The sequence below is a fragment of the Macrobrachium rosenbergii genome, chromosome 48 (genome assembly GCF_040412425.1).
Source record: "Macrobrachium rosenbergii isolate ZJJX-2024 chromosome 48, ASM4041242v1, whole genome shotgun sequence".
NCBI lineage: Eukaryota > Metazoa > Arthropoda > Malacostraca > Decapoda > Palaemonidae > Macrobrachium > Macrobrachium rosenbergii.
In genome coordinates, this window is record NC_089788.1 from 52,601,564 (window position 1) to 52,622,219 (window position 20,656).

General features: G+C 45.4%; 1 protein-coding gene across 3 annotated transcripts in view; it reads right to left on the reverse strand.

Moving 5' to 3' along the window:
• Spf45 (splicing factor 45) overlaps positions 1-20,360 on the reverse strand; it is a 164,004-nt gene extending 143,644 nt beyond the window's left edge. For 2 of the 3 annotated variants that reach the window (XM_067091744.1, XM_067091745.1), the window contains exons 1-2: positions 20,221-20,355; positions 7,954-8,086 (exon numbers count right to left, since the gene is read on the reverse strand). In XM_067091744.1, coding sequence (XP_066947845.1) covers positions 7,954-8,067 — 114 coding nt within the window. In that variant the 5' untranslated portion in view covers positions 8,068-8,086; positions 20,221-20,355. Of the gene's footprint in view, positions 1-7,953; positions 8,087-20,220 lie in introns of all 3 variants that reach the window. The other variant, XM_067091746.1, reaches the window with a different exon arrangement.
• Between the last annotated feature and the right edge of the window lie 296 nt (positions 20,361-20,656).

Below are 20,656 nucleotides of genomic sequence, written 5' to 3' on the forward strand. Positions count from 1 at the left end.
TACTAACTAACTAGCCTATAAATAAACTTTACCAACTAGCCAGTCTACTAGGGTTTGTCATCAAATAACAAAGGGTAGCCTACCATAGCCTAACCTTAGCTTAGCAAAGGATGTCTAATTTGGAATATCCTTCAGGAATGCTGATTTTTCTATCTGTCCCCCTCCACAGACTATGAAATACAGCTCAAGTCTTGGCTAGCTATGAAAGCCTAAGTTATTCTTACAGGCTAGCCTAACTTAGACTCTACAATGTAAATAAATGTGTTGAATTGCAGGTCAGTATGATTGTGACATTTTCTGCAGACTGCAGCACATAGTAATTATTAGTAAAATGAATATTTTACCATGTTATTTCTCTACAACATTCATGTGCCTTTCTATTAGATTCTGTATTAACTTTTGTTTTATATTTCAATAAATCTTTTACTGGAGCCCTTCTAATCATAACAGAAGCCTTTTCAGAATTATTTGATTTTTATTTTCCTTTCTCGGAAAAAATACTTTTATGCAGGAGCGTTCCTAGACATTTTGGGGCCCGGGGGACACAGTCCCATTTGGGACCCCTCTTATGGGGTGGGAGGTGAGTGAAGTGAGCCAAAGCAGCTGGGGGGTTGGGGCGGGGTGGCGCTGTAAGCGCCCCTGGGAAAATTTTTAGAATATGAGCAATTGTGGGATCATTTCAAAAGCACTTTTAAATGCAAATTTCAGAAATTTTATTTCTTAAAACTAGGTGCACATTGAATAACTGAAGATCCACTTAATCCCGTTAAACATAAAGATAAATGGTAAAAATGTGGATAACAGGAATGTACTCTGATGATGGTATGATGTGGAGGGAGTTAAATGAATCAATATTGCTGGAAGGGACTCCATTATGTGAAGGGAGGTAGATCAGAGTGAAGGGAGTTAGAACAGAGTCAATGGAGGTAGAACAAAGTTTGGGGTGGTAGAACAGAGTGAAAAGAAGTTAAAACAGTGAAGGGAAGGTAGAACAGAGTGAGGGGAAGGTAGAAGAGAATGAAGGGAAGATAGAACATAGTGAAAGGGAGGTAGGACAGAGGTAGGACAGAGTGATGGGAGGAAGAACAGAGTGAAGGGAGGGTCGAGGCAGAGGAGGGGGAAGCAACTTGTCTGAGTGGTTCAAACGAAGTGAATTGTCTTGCCCAGACACAAGACTATTCACTTGGTCAAGAACCCCCTTGGCAAGCGTGGACCACGGCAGCCCCATTGAAACCTTGGGTTCCTTCTTTGGACGGACCCCAGAAAGATTCGAGGAGCGAAGGACGATCCACAGACAAGGCCGCAGGCCCTTCCCTGAGGTCGTTGTGCTGACAAATCAGTGCAACGACCTCTACAAAAGTCCTCTTTATCTTGGGGGTGTCTACATCCTGGGGAAGAGGACCCTTGAGTCCTTCCAGGATGCAGTCCTCCCGATCTACTCTCCCGGCAGGAGGGAGAACCTCGGCAGACCCCTGGGATCCTTCCTGCACTATGTGGGTGTACGATCTGGTCGATCCGAGAACTGAGCCAAGAGCGTAAGCCTTTGTAGTCGAACCCCGGGGAGATGACTCACCAGAGTTCCTCCTGTCTGACTTGCACCTCCTAGGGGAAGCCCAGGAGGTTGAGGGGACAGGCGAGGAGGATCGGGCACCCCGCTGGTCCTGCTGGCGGAACCAGCAGGAGCAGCGGGCTGAGAGCGGTCACCAACCCACGGTGATGACGGCAACTCAGGTTGAGGAGAATGCTTTTGCCTCGGCGAAGTGTTGTCCCGAGAAGAGTGGAGCAGTTCACATGAGCTGATCCGGGCGCTCAACTCTACCAAGCCAGGTTGGCCATGTGAACGTGACCGGGGACTGGATGGAGTCGAACGTGTGGCTGGCTAGCAAGAACTTGCGCTGTCCTCTAGACGGGCCTTAGTCTTCTTTGAGTCCGGAATCTCACGAGAGGGCTGAGCAGGGGACCTCTTCTCCATCTTGCCAGGTGTTCGGACCCAAGAGGCTGAAGCACCTTCCTGGGAACCTTGCTTGGCACTCGAGGAAGTGTCAGCAAGAAGAGCCGAGACACCTGCATGTCCGGGCTCTTTCTCTCGTCCTGTGCCCTGTCAGTATGGAGAGAAGTCTCTGGTACCAGCCCGGAGTGCCCAAGTCTCCTTAGGGACCCGGGTACTCGGGACGGCTCGCGAATGAGCGTCCAACACAGTGCCAGCCTTAGAAGCGGACTTCTTCTGCACGGCAACAGGTGTGCAAAGTGAGGTCTGCATGCCCTCGGCTCCTGAAACGACTGACCCGGGGGTCAACAATTCGGTTCCCTGGCCTGCGGGCCAGGAAGAGCCGAAGAGAGATCCCACTGCCTTCCCTGTGGAAGGAAGCAGTCCCTTAGAAGTCCCAGGGTGGGACTCCTTAGGGTGGGAAGAGACAGCCTTCTTCTTCCTCGACTGATGATCCTCGGAAGAAGAAGTGGAAGAGGTAGCAGACGACGATGACGACCAAGATGAAGACGATGAAGACAATGACACCTTCCAAGACCTCTTCTTCGACTTCTTCTTCGTCATCTTCTTCAGGATGGCAGTCAGATCCCCCATCCAGGAGGGAGCAGCAGAAGACGCAGGAGCAGTCAGGGGGAACCAGGGTAGAAGGACAGGAGCCAGGACCGGAACGGGGAACGAGCGGAGGTCGGCAACAGTAGGAGCAGGAACTGTGAGGTAGGGCACAGACGAAGTCAACATACCGGAGGTAGCTGGCAGGGGTAGCGGGGCCAGGAAGCCAGGCGGCAGTGGCACAGCATGATGAGAGGCAGGCGTGGCTGTTACCTGGGTACCAGGTGAGAGGCGACAGTCACTGGCATTTTAGCAAATGAAGTCATGGTGACTGCAGATGTAGTAGCAATAGCTGCGGCGTGGGTGACCACTATAGCGCCATACAGATGAGACAGCAGGCCCTCCAAAAACAGGATGCCAGGTAGACCCAGGTGATGCCAGGTAGAAGTAAGGTCTGGAGCCTGCCCACCGAGAGAAGTCTCTACCGCCAAACCTGAAGACAAGGTCGGGTCAATGAACGGAGTCTCTACTCATCCGGGAAAAAAGATCCCCCCCCCGACCCGGAGCGAGGAGAGGCCCCCGAGAGGATGTCCTGGTCGTCCGCTCCCCCATGGCCTTCAACACCTGACGAAGGGAGTGAAGAAGATGAAGGGGAGTCCTCACCCAAAGGAGAGGCAGCAAGAAGGGGAAGCTTGACGGAAGGAGAAATGATCCCAATGGGTCAGCCACCAAGGGAGTCATCGGGGGAGTACAACCCTCAGATGACACCTTGGTGGGCCTCCTTCGGTACTGTCTCCTCTCCTCAAACTTCACCAACTGCTCGGCAGACCAGGAATAACACTCAGAAAACGGTGAAGTACATGAACACACATGCCCCCTGCAAGAAGAGCAAAGGGCATGTGGGTCTATGTCAATACTAGATTGAAAGCTATTACACTTCTTACCGCCCAACCCCAGCATACACACTGGGGGAAGGCAGGTTTACAGGGTTTATCAAAGGATTTCATAATACAGTACAGTACAAAACAACAAGAAAAAGATTCCACTGGGGAAAATCAGCTCGACAGAAGTCAGCAGAGAGCGAAGAAACGTCTACACCCAATGATGGCCAAAAGAAAATTGGAACGTTTACATTCGGGCAGGCGGTTAACTGCCTAACCACCTTGTTTGAAAGTTCAATGGCCGTTTCCAGCTTTCCTGAAAGTAATTCCTAATGTAAAGGACCTAAGCAGCAACAAAATTGGAGAAGATGATCCCTGTCTCGAATGATCTTCTCCTGAGAGCTCGCCAAGATATCTTAGGAGGCGAATTCCCTGAGGATGAGGGTGAAACTCTTTTGAACACCTGGGGAGCTGTTGTCAGACCGAAGCAAAGGACTCTGAACTGGAACACCAGTTCTCCGAGACTGAAGTGAAGGAACTTCTGGGAGGAGGATGAATAGGGATCTGGAGGTAAGCATCCTTCAAATCTATGGTCAGCATATAGTCATTGTCTCCAATGACTGCCAAGACTTCGAAGAGTCTCCGTCTTGAACCTCGTCTTTCTGATAAAGGGTTCAACGTTGATAGGTCCATCACCGGCCTCCAATCGCCAGTTGCCTTGGGGAATAGGAAGACTTGGCTGTAGAACCCTGGGGAAGGACGCTTTACTTGCTCTACAGCTCCCTTCTCCATCATCTTCCTCACTCCTTGGAGAGCTGGGTGTTTCAGAGAGCCTCGGGCATAAGTGAGGTGAGGGAGAGGAGGAGAGGACAATCGGAGAGAGGGGGAGCGAAGTAGAAAGCTAGTAGATACCCTACCCGAAGGACATTTACCACCCATGGCTCCACTCTGTAATTCTGCCACGTAGCCCACTGGCTCGCCAGGCATCCCCCCACGGGTGGCACAGAATGGGGAGGGGTGCCCACTTTATTGTCTACCTCCCCTACCTCTGCCCCTATTTCCCCTTCCTGAACTGGAAGAGCGTGACTGAAAGGGTCATTGTTGGGAAGGCTTCTTCAGTGATGAAGCAGGTTGAGAAGTCTTGATTGTAGAAGGTCAAGGATAACAAGGAATCCACATCGACACACCGAGCCACTTTGGAGAGGGCTGCATCTCTCCTCTTCTTCTTCTTCTTCGTTTTAACGTGCTTTTATACCCATTTTTATATGGGGTAAGCACGCATCAGCAGGATATTAGCCCACATATTAGCAGTCAGATGGGTAAGGTAGGAAATAGCCTTAGTACCAGATTGCAACAATCTGATGTAAGCTGAACTATAGACTTTACTCCTTGACTAAGGGGAAGAGGAAATCTTGATAGCAGATGAAGACCACAAAACCAGCCAAGAAACAGTCTGGAAGGCAGAGGCAGTCGAATCCAAAGAAGCAGCTTCTTATAAAGAAAGAGAAGAACCTTCTGCTCTGACCTGATCCAGGGTCAAACCAGGCTTCAGACAGATGACATCAGAGTTGACCTGCCCATCCAGAAGAGGCACGAGAGGAGTTGCATAATACTTCCTGTGGCGAGGTAGAGGAGGAGGGAGAAACTTAAACGATCTGCCGCAACGGAGGGAGTTATCCTGTCCTGAAATCAAGGAATTTACATGATTCAGGGCTGACTTAGCATGACTTGACCAAGGCAAGTCAAAAGATGTCTTCGTGTCCTTCTTCATTCCCAGCAAGGCTTCTATTTCTGTCGAAACGATTGTAGAAGGAGTCACAGTCTTTTTAGAAAGATTACTGAACTAACGAATGAGATCAATAACCTCTTCATAAGAAAGCAGCTCCCAATTCTCCAAATCCTCCGCCTCCTGGACATGAGGATCCCCCTCTGCCTCCTCTGAAGGATTCGCAGGGTTGAGAAACAGAGCATAAGATCTGTCTGATCCCAACACCTTTGTGATCACAACACCTTTGTGGGAACTTAAGTTTCAAAGTAGATGATGTCATAGTAGAGATGTCTCGATCACTGGTTTGAGACGCAGAAGACCCTTTCTCGTATGATGGACGTGCATCATCCTGTAGCCCACATCCGCGGACACAAGATGACAAACAACGGCCATGGATGTGGGAAGACGAACGACGGCGGTGGTCCTTTCTTGAAGATTGTGATGAGGAACGTTGTCGAGAACGGTGAAGTAGCGAGTCAGATGAAGAACTATGGTCGTATCCATCTCTATGGCAGTGACTAGTTGTACCTCTGTCACCATCCACACGGCCATGTCTATTCACACGTCCATGTCTGAGGGAATCAGGAGAGGAATCACGATGGCTGTGTCTATCCACACGTTCATGTCCGAGGGAATCAGGAGAGGAATCACGATTTTTTCTGGGTGACTGTGATTTGGAATGAAGATGTCTGGGAGGTGTAGGCCTGACAGGACTTCTAGGAGGCTCTACCATCAGGATATCTTGACTGGAGCCTTGCCGTCCTTCCTCCTAACCTGAACAGGACGCGTTGGAAATGAAGGAACAACTGTAGAGTCTTTCTCAGCAGGAGATTCTTGATGGCAAAGGGATGATGGAGAAGACACATTTCCCAAAGGAACATGTATGTGTGGAGGAGAAACATGGCCATGGTCCGAAGGCAAACAAGAAGAGATGGTCTCCTGTTTCTTGGGGAGAGGAGCTGCAACAAAGTCCTTAATCCTCCAACGTCTGATGCGGGAACGAACAGGAGGGGCAGATGACAAAGAAGAGGATGAGGAAGATGACGAAGACGACAAAGATGAAGAAGGATATCTACACATCTCTTAAGAAAATGGCAATATTTCACTCGAAGGGCAGAGTTGACAGTGTTGAGCACAGTCTGAATGAGAGAAGAAGCAGACGAACTCTGTACGCGATTTGTGGGAGCAATTGTAGGCTGAACTGGAGGTGACCCAGGATAATGCGTAGAGAGAACCAGTGGCATCTCACTAGAAGGCGTAATGCGAGACCCAGTAGAGAGAAGGCCGGGAGGGTTGGGAACTGTCATGGAGGCTGACACTGGAATGCATGAAGATATGGAATGGGATAGCAGGCCATCTGAGGTTGGTACCCCTGATAGGCCTAATGAAGCCCAAACAACTGACACCTGAAACAAGAGGAAAAAGATGGCGCTGCCCCCCACCCTCCTGGGAAGGGAAACATTCCCCCTTGAGAGAGACAGGGCAGCATGAGGCATACTCAGAGAACCTTCTCCCAAAACTTCCAAAGGCGAATCAATGGAAGAAAAGGAAGGAGACAAACCTGGCAAGGAAGAAGCAAAGGGAGAAGCAGAACAATGAGGAACCTGAAAAACATCCATTGAAAGAGGAGAAAATCCTTCTAAAGATGGCGCCTCCAACTTCCTCGTGTTGCTGCTTCATGGCAAATCTCTTCCACTGCACAGGAGGCCAAGAATGACACTCAGGGCAAGGGTTAGTCATATTACAATCATTCGATCTGCACCTACTGCAAGCTGAATGGGGGTCAGTCTCAAAGGAAGCCATGTAATGCAAGCAAGGATAGGAGCAATCCCAAAACCCAGCTTAAAGTTCCTGTGAGCCTCAGAAAAAATGTCCTATCCAGGACATTTTTTCTGAGGCTCACGGGAACTTTAAGCTGGGTTTTGGGATTGCATGATAAAAACCGAACAGATGCATACTAAACACACACTGATCACAAAAAAAAAAAGGGCAAAGGCAAAAACACCTGGCTATGGAGAGGAAGTAGAGAAAGAAATTACCTCTCTCAATGGTGGTAAGAAGAAAACTGATATGTCACGGAGTTGAGATCAGGTCGCTGGCTGCTTCCCATCTCATCTCCATGAAGGATGCCAGATGCCACCAATTCCTTGCATAAACAATTCTTGTTTTTATTTTTACTGGTTTCCGGCTGGCACCAGAAGATTTATCCTAACGTTAAGACCCAGGTTTGTTCCACGTATGAACAACTTAATTTTCCTTTCATTCATTTGTCCCACTTTTAGCTTAGACCAGAATGCCTCCATCATTACATTTAAAAGTGAATGACAGTACAGTACTTTAAAAATATACAGTACTATACAGTACAGCAAAAGCTAAGAGTTGAAAAAATCTTTAGCTCTTAATACCAAATGCCACAAAAAGCTAAGAGTTAAAAAAATATGCAGCTCTTGATGCGAAGTGCAATTAAGTCCAGATAACAAGTTGAACAGTAAAATCATAATTCAACAGTTGGTTGAAAATGGTTAACCACCATATCCAATGTCTGGAAGGGTTTCACTGAAGTGAAGTAAGGCACTAACAAAATTTAGTACAAAAAAAAAAAAATGTCTGATCTAGATTTTGTCACATACAGTGTATCCTGGGAACATTAATATCTCATAATATTGTGCTAAATATAATACTCTTAACCTTTGGTACAAGGAGCACCAATATCTATGATCAAAAAGGCATTCTCAATGGACACTGAAGCATTAGAAGTCAGTACTTACAGTAGTGATTGTAGCCTTTTTAAATGCAAGCTGATTATGCATAAGTTTGATCCCAGAGGCCCATCCTGAAGCAACAGATGCCTTGTCTGTGTCAATATCATCATAAAGTGACATTGTGTATAGCACTGGGAATCTGGAAGTTAAAACATCACAAAATATAAAAGAATTTCAGAAAAATATTTCACACATTCTTGATACAAAGCCTGTAATTCTAAAAAATCAAGAGTCAACTGGGAATTGAACTAATATTGATTAATTGTAATTCAATGCTAACTAGGTACAGTAAACCCCCCGTATTCGCGTTCTCACGATTTGTGGACTCACCTATTCGTGGATTTCTCTATGGAACATACATACACATTATTCGCTGAAAATTTGCCCAATCGAGGTATTTTTCACTGAGAAATATTCACTAATTACTGTACCTGTATTTTCATATCATTTTCATGACTAAATGCACTTTTTGTGATAAAACTATTAAAATACTCAGGTACCCAGGTAGTGCTCGAGTTATGATAATTCGATTTTGAGATGGGGCAAGCAATTAATACCAATACGACAATATTTATAAAATATTTTGAAATATTTATAAAATATTTTGAAATTTCGCACAGGCGCAGGCAGCAGCGTACAATCAGGCAGCGAGAGAGACCAAATTACAATAGACCAACTTCTTTTCCTCCATCTCTTTATCCCATCTTCTAGTTAAAAAAGTAAAAAAGAATGATACAAGTAATGTTAGTAACGTTATACTCTTGTGTAAATGCGTACAGCCATAAACAACCGAATGAGAAACTTGTTTTGCTTATAACTGAATTGGATAACAACAGCCGTTTTGCTTGTATTTCAACCATCGTACGGTAGTAAACAATTACCGTGGTTATGTTACAAATGACAATAAGTAGAATAGGACTGATATATTTCACATTATACACTTATTCGCTATGGATAAAAGATCGGCAAGGAAATTTACTGCTAAATTTAAGTTGCAAGTTGTAGCTGAAGCTGAGAAAACAATGTTCAAGCTGCTAATAACTATAAATTATTGTGCATCGACAACATGGATAAAACTCAACCATAACTGAAATAGGAGAGAAAGTATTTTAATCAAAACTATTGGGCATGAAAGAACACATATTACTGCTGTTTTTACACTGATAAACGTTAAATACGTAAAGCTTGTTTTATGATGAAATCAAGTGAAAATAACGAACGGAACCTTGACTTTTTTTTACACAAAACAAACATGCCCCCAAACAGCCAACATCATTTATTAACGAAAAATAGCTAAGTTAATTTCACAATGAGATGTATTTACTTGCCCCACATAAAGTATCTAGAGATTCATTTACACTAACTAGAAGCAAGAAAAGCGCTCTGAACTGAGTTGAATCCGGCAAAATAAACTTACCGCATAATCGATTTCCAAACCAAAACATTGATCGCTATTTATAATACAAAAGCAATATAAAAATATATACAATACTATTGGATGCAGTGAAGTAAAGCATAGCATTTTAAAGATCCAACGAAAAGATGCATATTCATTATGTTGATGTCTGTATAACACGATATTAATATGTAAATACAGAGTACAGTATAATGTAGGCTAGGCTACTGTATATGAATACGATGTACCATAGTGTAGGCTAAGCTAATTCTTATTTGTTATTCAGTTTCTCTTTGTATTGAATTATCATAAGTCACTCTGCATGAACCTCCAGACTTAGCTGATATTAATAATTAATATACCTTGTGTATAGAATATACTTTCTAGTGTAGGCTAGGCTACCATATACTGTATGTATACATGGTACTGAATACCTTAATGTAGGCTAGGCTATATTCGAGATACATTTTTTCCAACAAACGATGGGTTTTTTGGAACCTAACCCCATCGTAAGTAGGTACTGTACTTGTCTGGAGGAAATGCCAAACATGTCATTGCAGGCACTAAAACGAGGATTTTTGAAACTTAATATTTTATAAAACAAAATTTTTCATTCAATTCCACTCTCCACTACAGTACAGCTGACACCCGGTATTCACGGGGATGCGTACCACTAACCCGCCCCTGCGAATAGCTCAAATCCGTGAATACTTAAAACCCTTCTAAAAATGCTTATAAATGCCTATTTTGATAGTTCAAAATATCACAGTTTTTGAAAGTAAATTGTATTTTTCCTAACTATACAAACCTGAGGTCCTTTACATTAGGAATTACTTTCAGCATATGCTGGAAATGGCCGTTAAACTCTTGAGCAAGGTGATTAGGTAGTAACTACCGCCAGGTAGGTGGGAATACCCGCTGCCCGGATGTAAACATTCCAGTTTGCCTTTCGGTCCAGGTTCAGATTGAGGGGTAGCATGAGGTGAGCATAATATGTAATGTAAAGGACCTCAGGTTTGTATAGTTAGGAAAAATACAATTTACTTTCAAAAATTGTGATTTGTTCCAACACAATATACAAACCCTCAGTCCTTTACATTAGGAAGACTCACTGGTTGGAGGGACGAATCTGAGTGAGTCTCCTGAACTGACTAGAGTTCTGCACACCTGGGATACTCCTCCTGGTCAAAAGAGCGAGGAGGAGTACACGAGCCTCTGACATATTGATCAGAGTGTAGGAACTACAAGATCAAATGTCAGATACTGGACCTTTTTGCATGAGTGAGGAAACGTGATTCATACGAAATAGGCTGGAAGAATCTTAGAGTCGGAGGCAGTAAGGAAAAGCCGAGATAGGGTTTCCCTTATTGCCAGACTCTCCTTCCTCCCCTTGCTAGAGGAAGGAGTGGAATTGCTTCAATGATTCTAGGAGAAAAATAGAACAGGTGCTCGATGTGTAGTCTTACTGCATCAGCGCTAGGTCCAGCACTTGTTGGTTCGAGTGCTATTCTCATCCCGAAGGAGGAGAAGTAGAAGGACGGGGAAGGAGGAGGAAGAGAGGCCAGTCACTCTCGGTATCCTTCTCACTTCCAGAACCAACACCTTAGGTGAGATGCTACTCGTCCTCTTGAAGGAGCCGGGTAAGAAAACACAACTTGTTGAGCAGCCACCACAGGGCCAAGGAAAAAATATTCCAAGGGCCTGTGGGCAAGACCATAGGAAGACAAGGGTGCAGTCTATGAGACCACGTCTTGCTTCCAGTCTGACAGAAACTTCTGGAATGCGAGGGATAGATCAAGCCATCGGTTTCGTGAGCTCTCGGGTGGAAGGCACCGGTATCGTCGTCGTCAGCTGCCCAAGTACCTCCATCGATTGCTTCACGAAGTCAGGAGGAAGATGTGTCCTTGGGCACTTCTTCCTTGGGAGAGAGAGTACTAGCGAAAATGTCGACGACATCCAGGTTAGGAGTGTCGAGCCTTTTCGGAAAGTACCACAGCTGCCAAAGGACAAAGTAATGAATGATCTGGATCATTGATACAAAGTCCAAGGAGGAGGGGAACAAGGGCAACTCGAACCCAACAGTAGATGCCGAAGGATTCGGAATCCACCTATGACATCTGAGGAGTCGAGATATTGATCCCCTTCACCTTTTCTTCCATCTTCTACGCCAAGGCCGGGGCAAGATGAGAGATGGCCCTACGAGGGCACATCTCTATCCAACGACTCTCGTACGGGCACATGCAGCATGGGACAGGAACCCTAAACAAGAATCACATGCCACCCAGGATACAGTTCCCTGGGACAGCAAGACCGAAGAAGCTTCTCATCCGTGGCTAAATCTTGACTGAGGAGAAGGCTACTTCAGATAGAAGACTAGGTCGCAAGGGTCTATGTTCTTCACAAATGAAAGGGAAAGATGCAACCCTCGGCAGAGAAAAGAGGAAGTACAGACTTGAAGAGCGACTCTGACCAGAGAAGGAGTTCCGCAACGACACCCACCAGTGAAGATGGCTCCAGTCCCTGGGAGTGTTGCAGAGGACTTCAAGAGATATCCAGCTATAGCCGCTGCCGCTTGGCGAGAAAGCTTATGCTTGCAAGAAAAGCTGGAAGGTCTCCCAGTCCCAAACACACCGGGATATATTGCCCAAAGAACATCTTCTTGTGTAGCTGCTACAAGAGGTTGGGTTAAGCAGAACTCTTCTCGATGCCTCGGCTATCAGGTCAGGTGAGAGGCGAAGTCTTCCGGCATTTGTCTGTAACTCGCGGTGAGCAATGCTTGAGAACCCCTAGCGAAACAGACAAATACAAGGGGAAAAAGTAGATATCAAGTTTTTCAGAAAGACAGCATGCCTTGCCATAGCGGCCCCTGGGTCTGGTATGAGGGAGTGAGAAAAAACTACCGACTTGTGCAGGGAGGCAACAGAAAGACGGTAGGGATTTCTCAGTCGAGCAATCTCTTCGTGGATCTTCGAGTGAGCAGCACGTTCCATCCTGAGGCCAAGCTTGCCTGGTGGGGATGCATCTGGCTAATTGAGATGTTGAGTGCGCTATAGAACATCTGAGTACCTGCAAATGTCGACAGATGGAACAAGAGGAAAAAACGATTCCTTCTTGTTTGTTGACAAATGTCACTACTGTACTGTGGTGGTTGTTCAACGAACCAATGAGTGTCGCAAAACTCATCGTGAAATCTCAGAAGGCCAGAAGGCTACCTTGAACCCAGGATGGTAATGAGAAGGTACTAATCGTCTCAGTCCCACACCTTCAAGACAAAGTCTTACAGGTGTGTGCCTATTCCTCGATCAGTGAATCCATAAGTAGACACACGATGTGAGGGGAATAGGCAAGCATATTCGAAGGTTCCTTCAATCAAGCAATAGCCTAACTCCTTCCTCATACTTCAAAGAGGAAAGAAGGACGGAGGAATGGAAGCAGACTTCCATTCTCCGCCATGGGGAAGCTTCTGCAAGATGACAGGATACAGAGACAATTAGCTCTAGCCGGGCTGGCACTTCCTGAATCGGGAGCACAGGAGAGGAAGCGGGATGAAAAGACTTGCCGAGACCTAAGGGAAATAGATACTTCTCCCGAAGGAATCCATTCCCAGGTCTCGGCAATGTCGCTGCCAGCTCCAGAGACTTGATAAGTATCATTTCATCCAGGAATCTGTAGTAGAACTTCTTCCCGGTCGATACTTCTTTCTCTCTTCCCTCCTCCCTTATGGGAAAGAGGGTGGCAAGAGACACAGTTATGCGCACTTTCCTAGAAGGGTAGGAGAGGCTATGTTCCGCAATCTTCTATCGAAGCCTGGGACTTCGTAGGAGTTGGGGAGGGGCTGGCTTGAGGTCGCGTCGAAATGACTAAGACCCGAAGGTCTTGGCCACTGTCCAAAGGACAAGGCAGTGCCCTGGTACGAACCTTGATTACCGAGGTATCTGGCATACCTGCAAGAGAAAGGTAGAACCAAGTAAGGTTCGTGCTTAAGAGTCGAGCCAACTTGGGACTTATGAAACTGGAGATCCGAACTGGGACAAAGTCCCTCTTCTTAGCACCAGAATTGTCCACAGAACTGCAGTCGGCAAGACCCTTTGAGGCAAGAAGAATTCGTATTCTGTCAAGGCAGGGAAGAAGCTTGGTGTCTCGACCTGAATGAACTCCTTCTCTGAAGAAAAGAGTTAATCCGGTCGAGAACGCTCTTGGAAGCAAGGACCGCGGTGGCCCCTGACACTCTCGGCCCCGCGGGAACTGCAAGGGTTGTGGTGATGAAGATTATTCATTGGGGGAGTCGCAGTCTTGTCCCGGGGATCCTCGCGCTGATGAATTGGTGCAAAGTTCTCCGAAAAACGAGGGCGATCGCAACTCGAAAGACCCTCACTGCTTCTGAAGCGTGAAACTCGTGCCTCTGCCCTTGGAGGGAGCCTTGACAGATCCCATGAAACCCTCCTCGGCTACCTGGTTGTACAATGAGACAATCAGGGGACTGACACCCAAAGCACACCAGGAAGCCAAACTCCGTAGAGCTCTCTCTGTCCGTCTCGCGCCTCTCGGAACAACCGAGAGGAAAAGAGAACAGCCAGACCCCACAGGAGAATGCAAATCGGTTCCCGCCTGAGGGCGGAAAAGCCAACGAGAGAAACTTGTCTCCCGGAAGAGAGTCAGTCCCTTAGAAGTCCTGCAGGACTCCTGAAGGGAATCTCTTCCCTGCTTCTTCTGGTGTTCGAACCGCCAAGATTGAGACACCAGGCTGGGAACCCGACCGAGCACTGGCAAGCACTCGGAGTGCTTGTGGTGCCGGTGGGAAGGGCTGAGACATCTGGGTACCTTGGCCCTTTCTCTCGCACTGCTCCTGAACTGGGCTGAGGATATATTCTCCAGACCAGATCAGGATACTTGATATTCCATAGAATCTCGAGCACTCGGAGCGGCTCGCGAACGAGTGCCCGAAGCAGCCCCTGTCTTAGAGGCCGAACCTCTAGGACTGGGAACGGGATCGCAGACCGAGGTTTGCGAGCCTACGGCTCCTGAAACACGAAACCCAGGGCTATGCGAATCAGTTTCCTAACCCGAAGGTCGGGTAGAGCCAATAAGAGACCCACTGCCTCCTTGGAAGGATGCAGTCCCTAGATGTCCAAGGGCATCATGGGGAAGAAGCAGCCTTCCTCTCCTTCGGCCGACGGAGGTCTGTCCGATTCCCGGGACCCCCTTGGACCTCAGGAGAGGAAGGGAAGATGCAGCAGAAGATGAAATCGAAGATAAGATGAAGAAAACGGCGGCTACTTCGACAGGGCGGCTTCCTTCACCTCCACTCTGACATCTTCTACAGAATGGTGGACACAAAACATCATAACTTCCAGGGCAGTCCGGCAGGAACACAACGGAAGTGGCCAAGGACACCACACCAGGAGAAGCAGCAGGCATGATCAGGACGGCTGATGCAGGAGCTACGGCAGTGGTTTGGAAAGCAGGAGCTACTGCAACGGCCAGGAACGTCTCTTTCCACAGGGCGACTTCATTCACCTTCACGCCAACATCTTCTACAGGATCGCGGACATTGTAACCTCTGGGGCAGCTGGCAGGAACACAACTGAAGCGGCCCCGGGCACGACCGCCAGGAGACGCGGCAGGCATGATCAGGACAGCCGATGCAGGAGCTATGGCAGTGGTTCGGAAGGCAGGAGCTACTGCAATGGCCAGGAACGTCACTTCCACAAGGCGGCTTCCCTCACCTTCACGCCGACATCTTCTACAGGATGGCGGACATCGTAACCTCCAGGGCAGCTGGCAGGATCACAATGGAAGCGACCCGGGCACGACCACCAGGAGAAGCAGCAGGCATGATCAGGACAGCCGATGCAGGAGCTACGGAAGCGGTTCGGAAGGCAGGAGCTACTGCAATGGCCAGGAACGTCACATGAAAGTCACCAGCAGTGACAGGAACGATCAGGATGGCTGCAGTGGGAGACCAGGAAGAGCCGCCCAGAGACTGTCGTCGAGTTAACAAGAGCGTAACACAGGGAACAGCAGGAGCAGATGGACCACAGATATGCTAGAGGCATCGCCACTGCATACATGAAGGCCAGCAATGACAGCAATCGAACCGCATCAGCGGGAACAGAGTTGGAATGATCCCGACACGGAATTATGTCATCCAGCCAGGTATTGTGGTCGATCCCGAAGCAACACTAATGAACATTGGGACTCCTTCATGCGAGATATCCCTTGAGATATCCAGCCAACTATTGCTATGTCTGGCCATGCTCACTGTCAACCTGAAAGAAAAAGCAAAGATGAAGAGAGGGAAACTCCTCTCGCTACAAAGGGAATTGCCCTACCCAGCGAGAGGAGGTACCCAAGAAGAGGTCGCCCGACACCGCGCCCCCCTCACGGTCTTCGCCCGACGAGCGAGCGAAGAGGGCGAAGGAGAGAAAGGAAGAACCTACGGGGAGAAAAAAGGACAGAGGGGAGGCCACCAAGGGCGCCGTGGAAGCGTAACTTACAGACGACGCCTGCAACCTCCCACCTGCCCTGCAACTCTCTAAGCGCAGGCGGCGAAAACAACACTCAGCACATGTAGGAAGGAAGTAGTCATGCTCTTGTACAGAGGGCGGAAGCCCAAGAAGGGAAGCGAACTCTTACGTCCCGATCAATGTAGGCGAGCGAAGATATTACGTCCCAATCTAATATTTCTGATTGTACAGGATAACGCCTTCAGTATCTAAATAAAGGCTACTGGAGAGAAGCATTACCACTCGGTTACGCTCCTTTAAATACGCCCTTGGCTGTCAACCCAAGACACAGTGCAGGGGAACGATGGCTATGCAAGGTTATCACAAATCGTGGGTTTGTAATAATAAATATCAAACACACGTAATATATACACAAAAATACATTAAGATCCCACTGGGATAATAAGAGCTTAACAACAGTCAGGCAAGGAGATCCGAAACCACGTCTGCAACGCATGACGGCCAAAAGCAAACTGGAATGTTTACATCCGGGCAAGCGGGTATTCCCGCCTACCTGGAGGTAGTTACTGCCTAACCACCTTACTCAAGAGTTTAACGGCCGTTTCCAGCTTACGCTGAAAGTAATTCCTAATGTTGAGGACCGAGATTTTGTATATCGTGTCGGAACAATTTCTCTTAGCATTTGGGAAGATGCCATATTGAATTCCAAATTGCCTTCAACACCTATTTTATGAAGACTTCACATGTTTATTTTAGTTCGTATGGCAGTTTCCTATCGCTCGTTTTGTTACTGAAGCTTCAATCTTTTGAAAGGTTTTCTTAAAGGTTTAATTTTTTTTTCTCTCCAATTAAATATCAAGTGAAAAGTGAACATTCTGCCAGCCATGTGTCTCAACCCCTATGGTTGCCAACTGGTGGGAACCAGGCTGAGGTAACTGTTTTCAGTTTTACCCAAAAAACTCCAATACAGAGAACTTATGTTAAAGGAAAGGTATTTCTATGCAAGAGCTCTGCACAGACTATTAACTTGGAAATTGATTTTTCCTAAACTTTTAGTATTGCTGATGAAGGAGGTGGCGTTGTTTATTGTCGGTCAATTATTATTAACTACATATCTATCCAGCATGGTTGGGGACCCTTTGGGAACATGGGGTTTTGGAAACGTAGGGAGAAAGATCGGACCGCCACGTTGTTGTTATGGAATGGTTCCACGCATGCGCAAGTCATCAGGGAGCCATATGTTTAACCCACAAGGTGCGGCGCGTCGCTAAAATCAACACTTTATATGCTGCGTAAGGAAGACGTTGATATTATCGACGCTTTATTTTCAAATATCGCGGTAAAATCAGCCCCTCCTCATAGCTCTGTTTGAGTGACATCAACAGTCTCACCAACCATTCAGCTCACTCTTGAGCATAAAAGATGACAGATTTCACTTAATCATAGGTATAAAAATAGCAAAATTGTAAATCTTCTTTCAGTGGGGGGGGGGGGCATGGCCCAGAAGGATTTTGTATCTTGAATTCGAGCAACGGTCGACGATTTTTATTGTTCTTTGTTTATTTTGCATACTTCTTGGAGATAATGGCTTCTTTTGACGATGATGTTGATTCATTATCATCATGCAGTGATTCTGATATCAATAATTACAATGACAGTGATGATATTGACGATGACAGTGAAAGTAACAGTGATAACGATGTGCATATTGATGTGGGAAGCTTATGGAATCAGGTATATGCACCTGAAAACCCTTGTTCAGGTACGAAATTTAGTTTTCTGCAGAGACATATAGGACCAATAAACATTCCCAGTAAAAATGCACATCCAATAGAGTACGTGTTGTTTTTATGAATAATGCCATCGTCGACAAATTAGTCACTGAAACCAAGAGATATGCCAACCAAGTCGTTTCTGAGAAGGAAGGGTGGATGGCATCACATCCACATTCACGATATTCTCGATGGAAACCTGTCACTCAAAACAAAATGAAGTTTTTGGGTTTGTCCTTGTTGATGGGTCTTATTCTTTTGAAAAATGTAAAGCATTTTTGAAGCACTTCTAGAGAAACTAGAATTCCTTTGAATTATGTGAAGCCAGTACTGGGTATGTTTATCACATAGACTTATATTCAGGGAGGGATTTTTATGCTAGTGGATCCGAGAAAGGTCTTGCACACACTGTGGTAATGAGTATTATGGAGAAGAGTAATCTACTGAATAAAGGTTGCCATCTTGTAACAGACAATTTTTATACAAAAGTGCCTCTTGCTAATGATTTATTGCTTCATAATACTTCCCTTACCAGGACCATAAGGATAACATCAAAGTTTTTGCCAGCTATATTAAAAAATGAAAAACTGAAGGCAGGTCACACTGTGTATCATATGTAAGGAAGGGTCAAGTCCTTACCTGTGGCTTCAAAGAAAAACCTTCTCGTAAGCCAGTATAAATACTAACAACATTTTCGCATGCCGAAAATTTAACACTATGCAAAAAGTATGGCGATGTTGTGAAACCTAAAATAATAAATGATTATAACATAGGAATGGGAGGGGTGGACTTGAGTGACAAGAAATTGTATCATTTTGCTGCTCAAAGACCTACAAGGGGGTACGGGAAGAAAATATTTATGAATATCTTTGATACTTTAGTGCTAAATGCATATACTCTTTATAAAAAAAAAAAACACTGATAAACCAGTTGGGAGATATGAATTTATTCGTATGAAAGTAGGAGTCCTTTGCCAAGACAAGCAAATTCATACCTATCCAGTGATCCCAGCACCTTCCAGTAGTCGCCTGTCAAACTTGTCAAATTCCTCACCTGGTCCCTCATCACCTGGATGCGGAACACAGCACTGGTTTGCAAGACTGGATGGGACAAAGCTAAGATTGTGTGTTATATGTCCATAAAAATCAAAACACTGGTGCCTGGGATGTAATGTAGGAATTCATGAGAAGTGTTGGCCAGAGTTGGACCACTACTTTCGGGTGAAAAGGCGCCCAAAGAAGAAACATAATGATAATGAATAAATAATAAAGAAACCTTTGTACCTGATGTAAGTAGAAGAAAAAAAAAATTTGAGTTCATTTGAGTTTTATAACATTTTTATTCGGTGAGTAATATTGGTGTTTACGCTGGCTTGCATATGATAGTAAAATACACATGCATATAAACCCATCTAGCCAATTAATAACTATTGTATATTTTTTGTATTTTTTCATGTATTTCCCCAGTATATAAGGAGTAATTTTGGAATGAAAAAAATTGGAATTGTGTACGAAAATATTGTACAGCGCCTTCCAAAAATAAAAAGTTGTTTCTGAAATTTTTTTTCTTTCCAGAAAACAATAATTTTAAATATAAATTTTTAAAAGTATCTTATATTTTTTTTATTGATTATTCATCTGTGAAAAAACGCAATTTCGACCATGTATAACACTAGGTGATAAGTTGAAAAATAAGTGAGAAAATATGGGTTCTATAATATTAGTTGCAAATGCATAATACTGCCGTTGTCCTTAAGCGGCATTCACCCAGCACCTCATGGGTTAAGAAAGGACTGGCTAAGGAAACCTATTAGGCCCATAATAGGAACTATACTAACCTAACCTACCCTAGTAGGCTGTGTTACTTAGCCCCCAGTGAAGGAAACTCCACTTTCTACCAAAAGCTTCCCTATAACACTGCGCATGCACAATAGCATTCCAGGATGGCCAGCGTACAACTTCCGTGGTTAATTACAGTCTACCGACAAAAATTAACGGTAAATTCTTAATAAGCAACCAAAATACTATGGTAAAAATCAATTTCCAAAGTAATACCCAAAGCGGGGTTCTTGCTTTGTTCTACCTCAGGAAAAACACCAGATGTTATGTGTTAGGCAATGATAGGCCTAGCCTAGTAGGCTAGCGTGGGCTTGACAATTAGGGTAATAGCCCAGCCCAGGTCTACAATATAGGCTACAACATGGCTCTTCAAATGTCGAAAAAAAAGTTAAGTATACCTTAGTTTAACCAGACCACTGAGCTGATTAACAGCTCTCTTAGGGCTGGCCCGAAGGATTAGCCTTATTTAACGTGGCTAAGAACCAATTGGTTACTTAGCAACGGGACCTACAGCTTACTGTGGAATCCGAACCACATTATAGCGAGAAATGAATTTCTATCACCAGAAATAAATTCCTCTAATTCTTCATTAGACGGCCGGAGACTCGAACTCGGGCCTAGCGAGTGCTAGCGCCTGCAGGACAAAGAGATGCATTGGAGTGGTGCATCTACTGCAACTAAGACGTTAGTATAAATAGCCTCGGAGTGGCTAGGTTTTGCTCGTTGTCTGGCCCAAGCTAGGTTAGCCTGTGTCCGAAAGATAAATCTGTGCCAATTTAAAGAATAACCATGACACTTACGGTGTATTTACTCCTGAAAATTTACTTAATATGAGCAGGTATTCAGTCCGTAATATACTGTAACTCTTAACAAGACGTTCAAAATTCTGCACCACGGTAGTACCACTTGTCAACAAACAGCCGCATCTACAGTGAGGATAGTAGTAGTGTTATAAATTAAATGTGGGCGAACTCTTTAACGGCACTCCGACTTTCTCAAAGTACTTCACTTTGTTTGGTTTCATGGACAGCCCTTCACATAACAGGGATAATTCCCCTCTCTGGCGGGCCCTTGTACGTTTTCAAAATAAGGTGCTTCTTATATTTTACAATTATCTTTCAGTGTTTTCTCCTCAGTATCGTAGCTCCTGCAGAATAGAAGAGGCTGTAGTTCTTTTTTAAATTTGCTTGGTTTAAATTGCATAGAAGATTATTAGTCAAAACCATGATCAATATT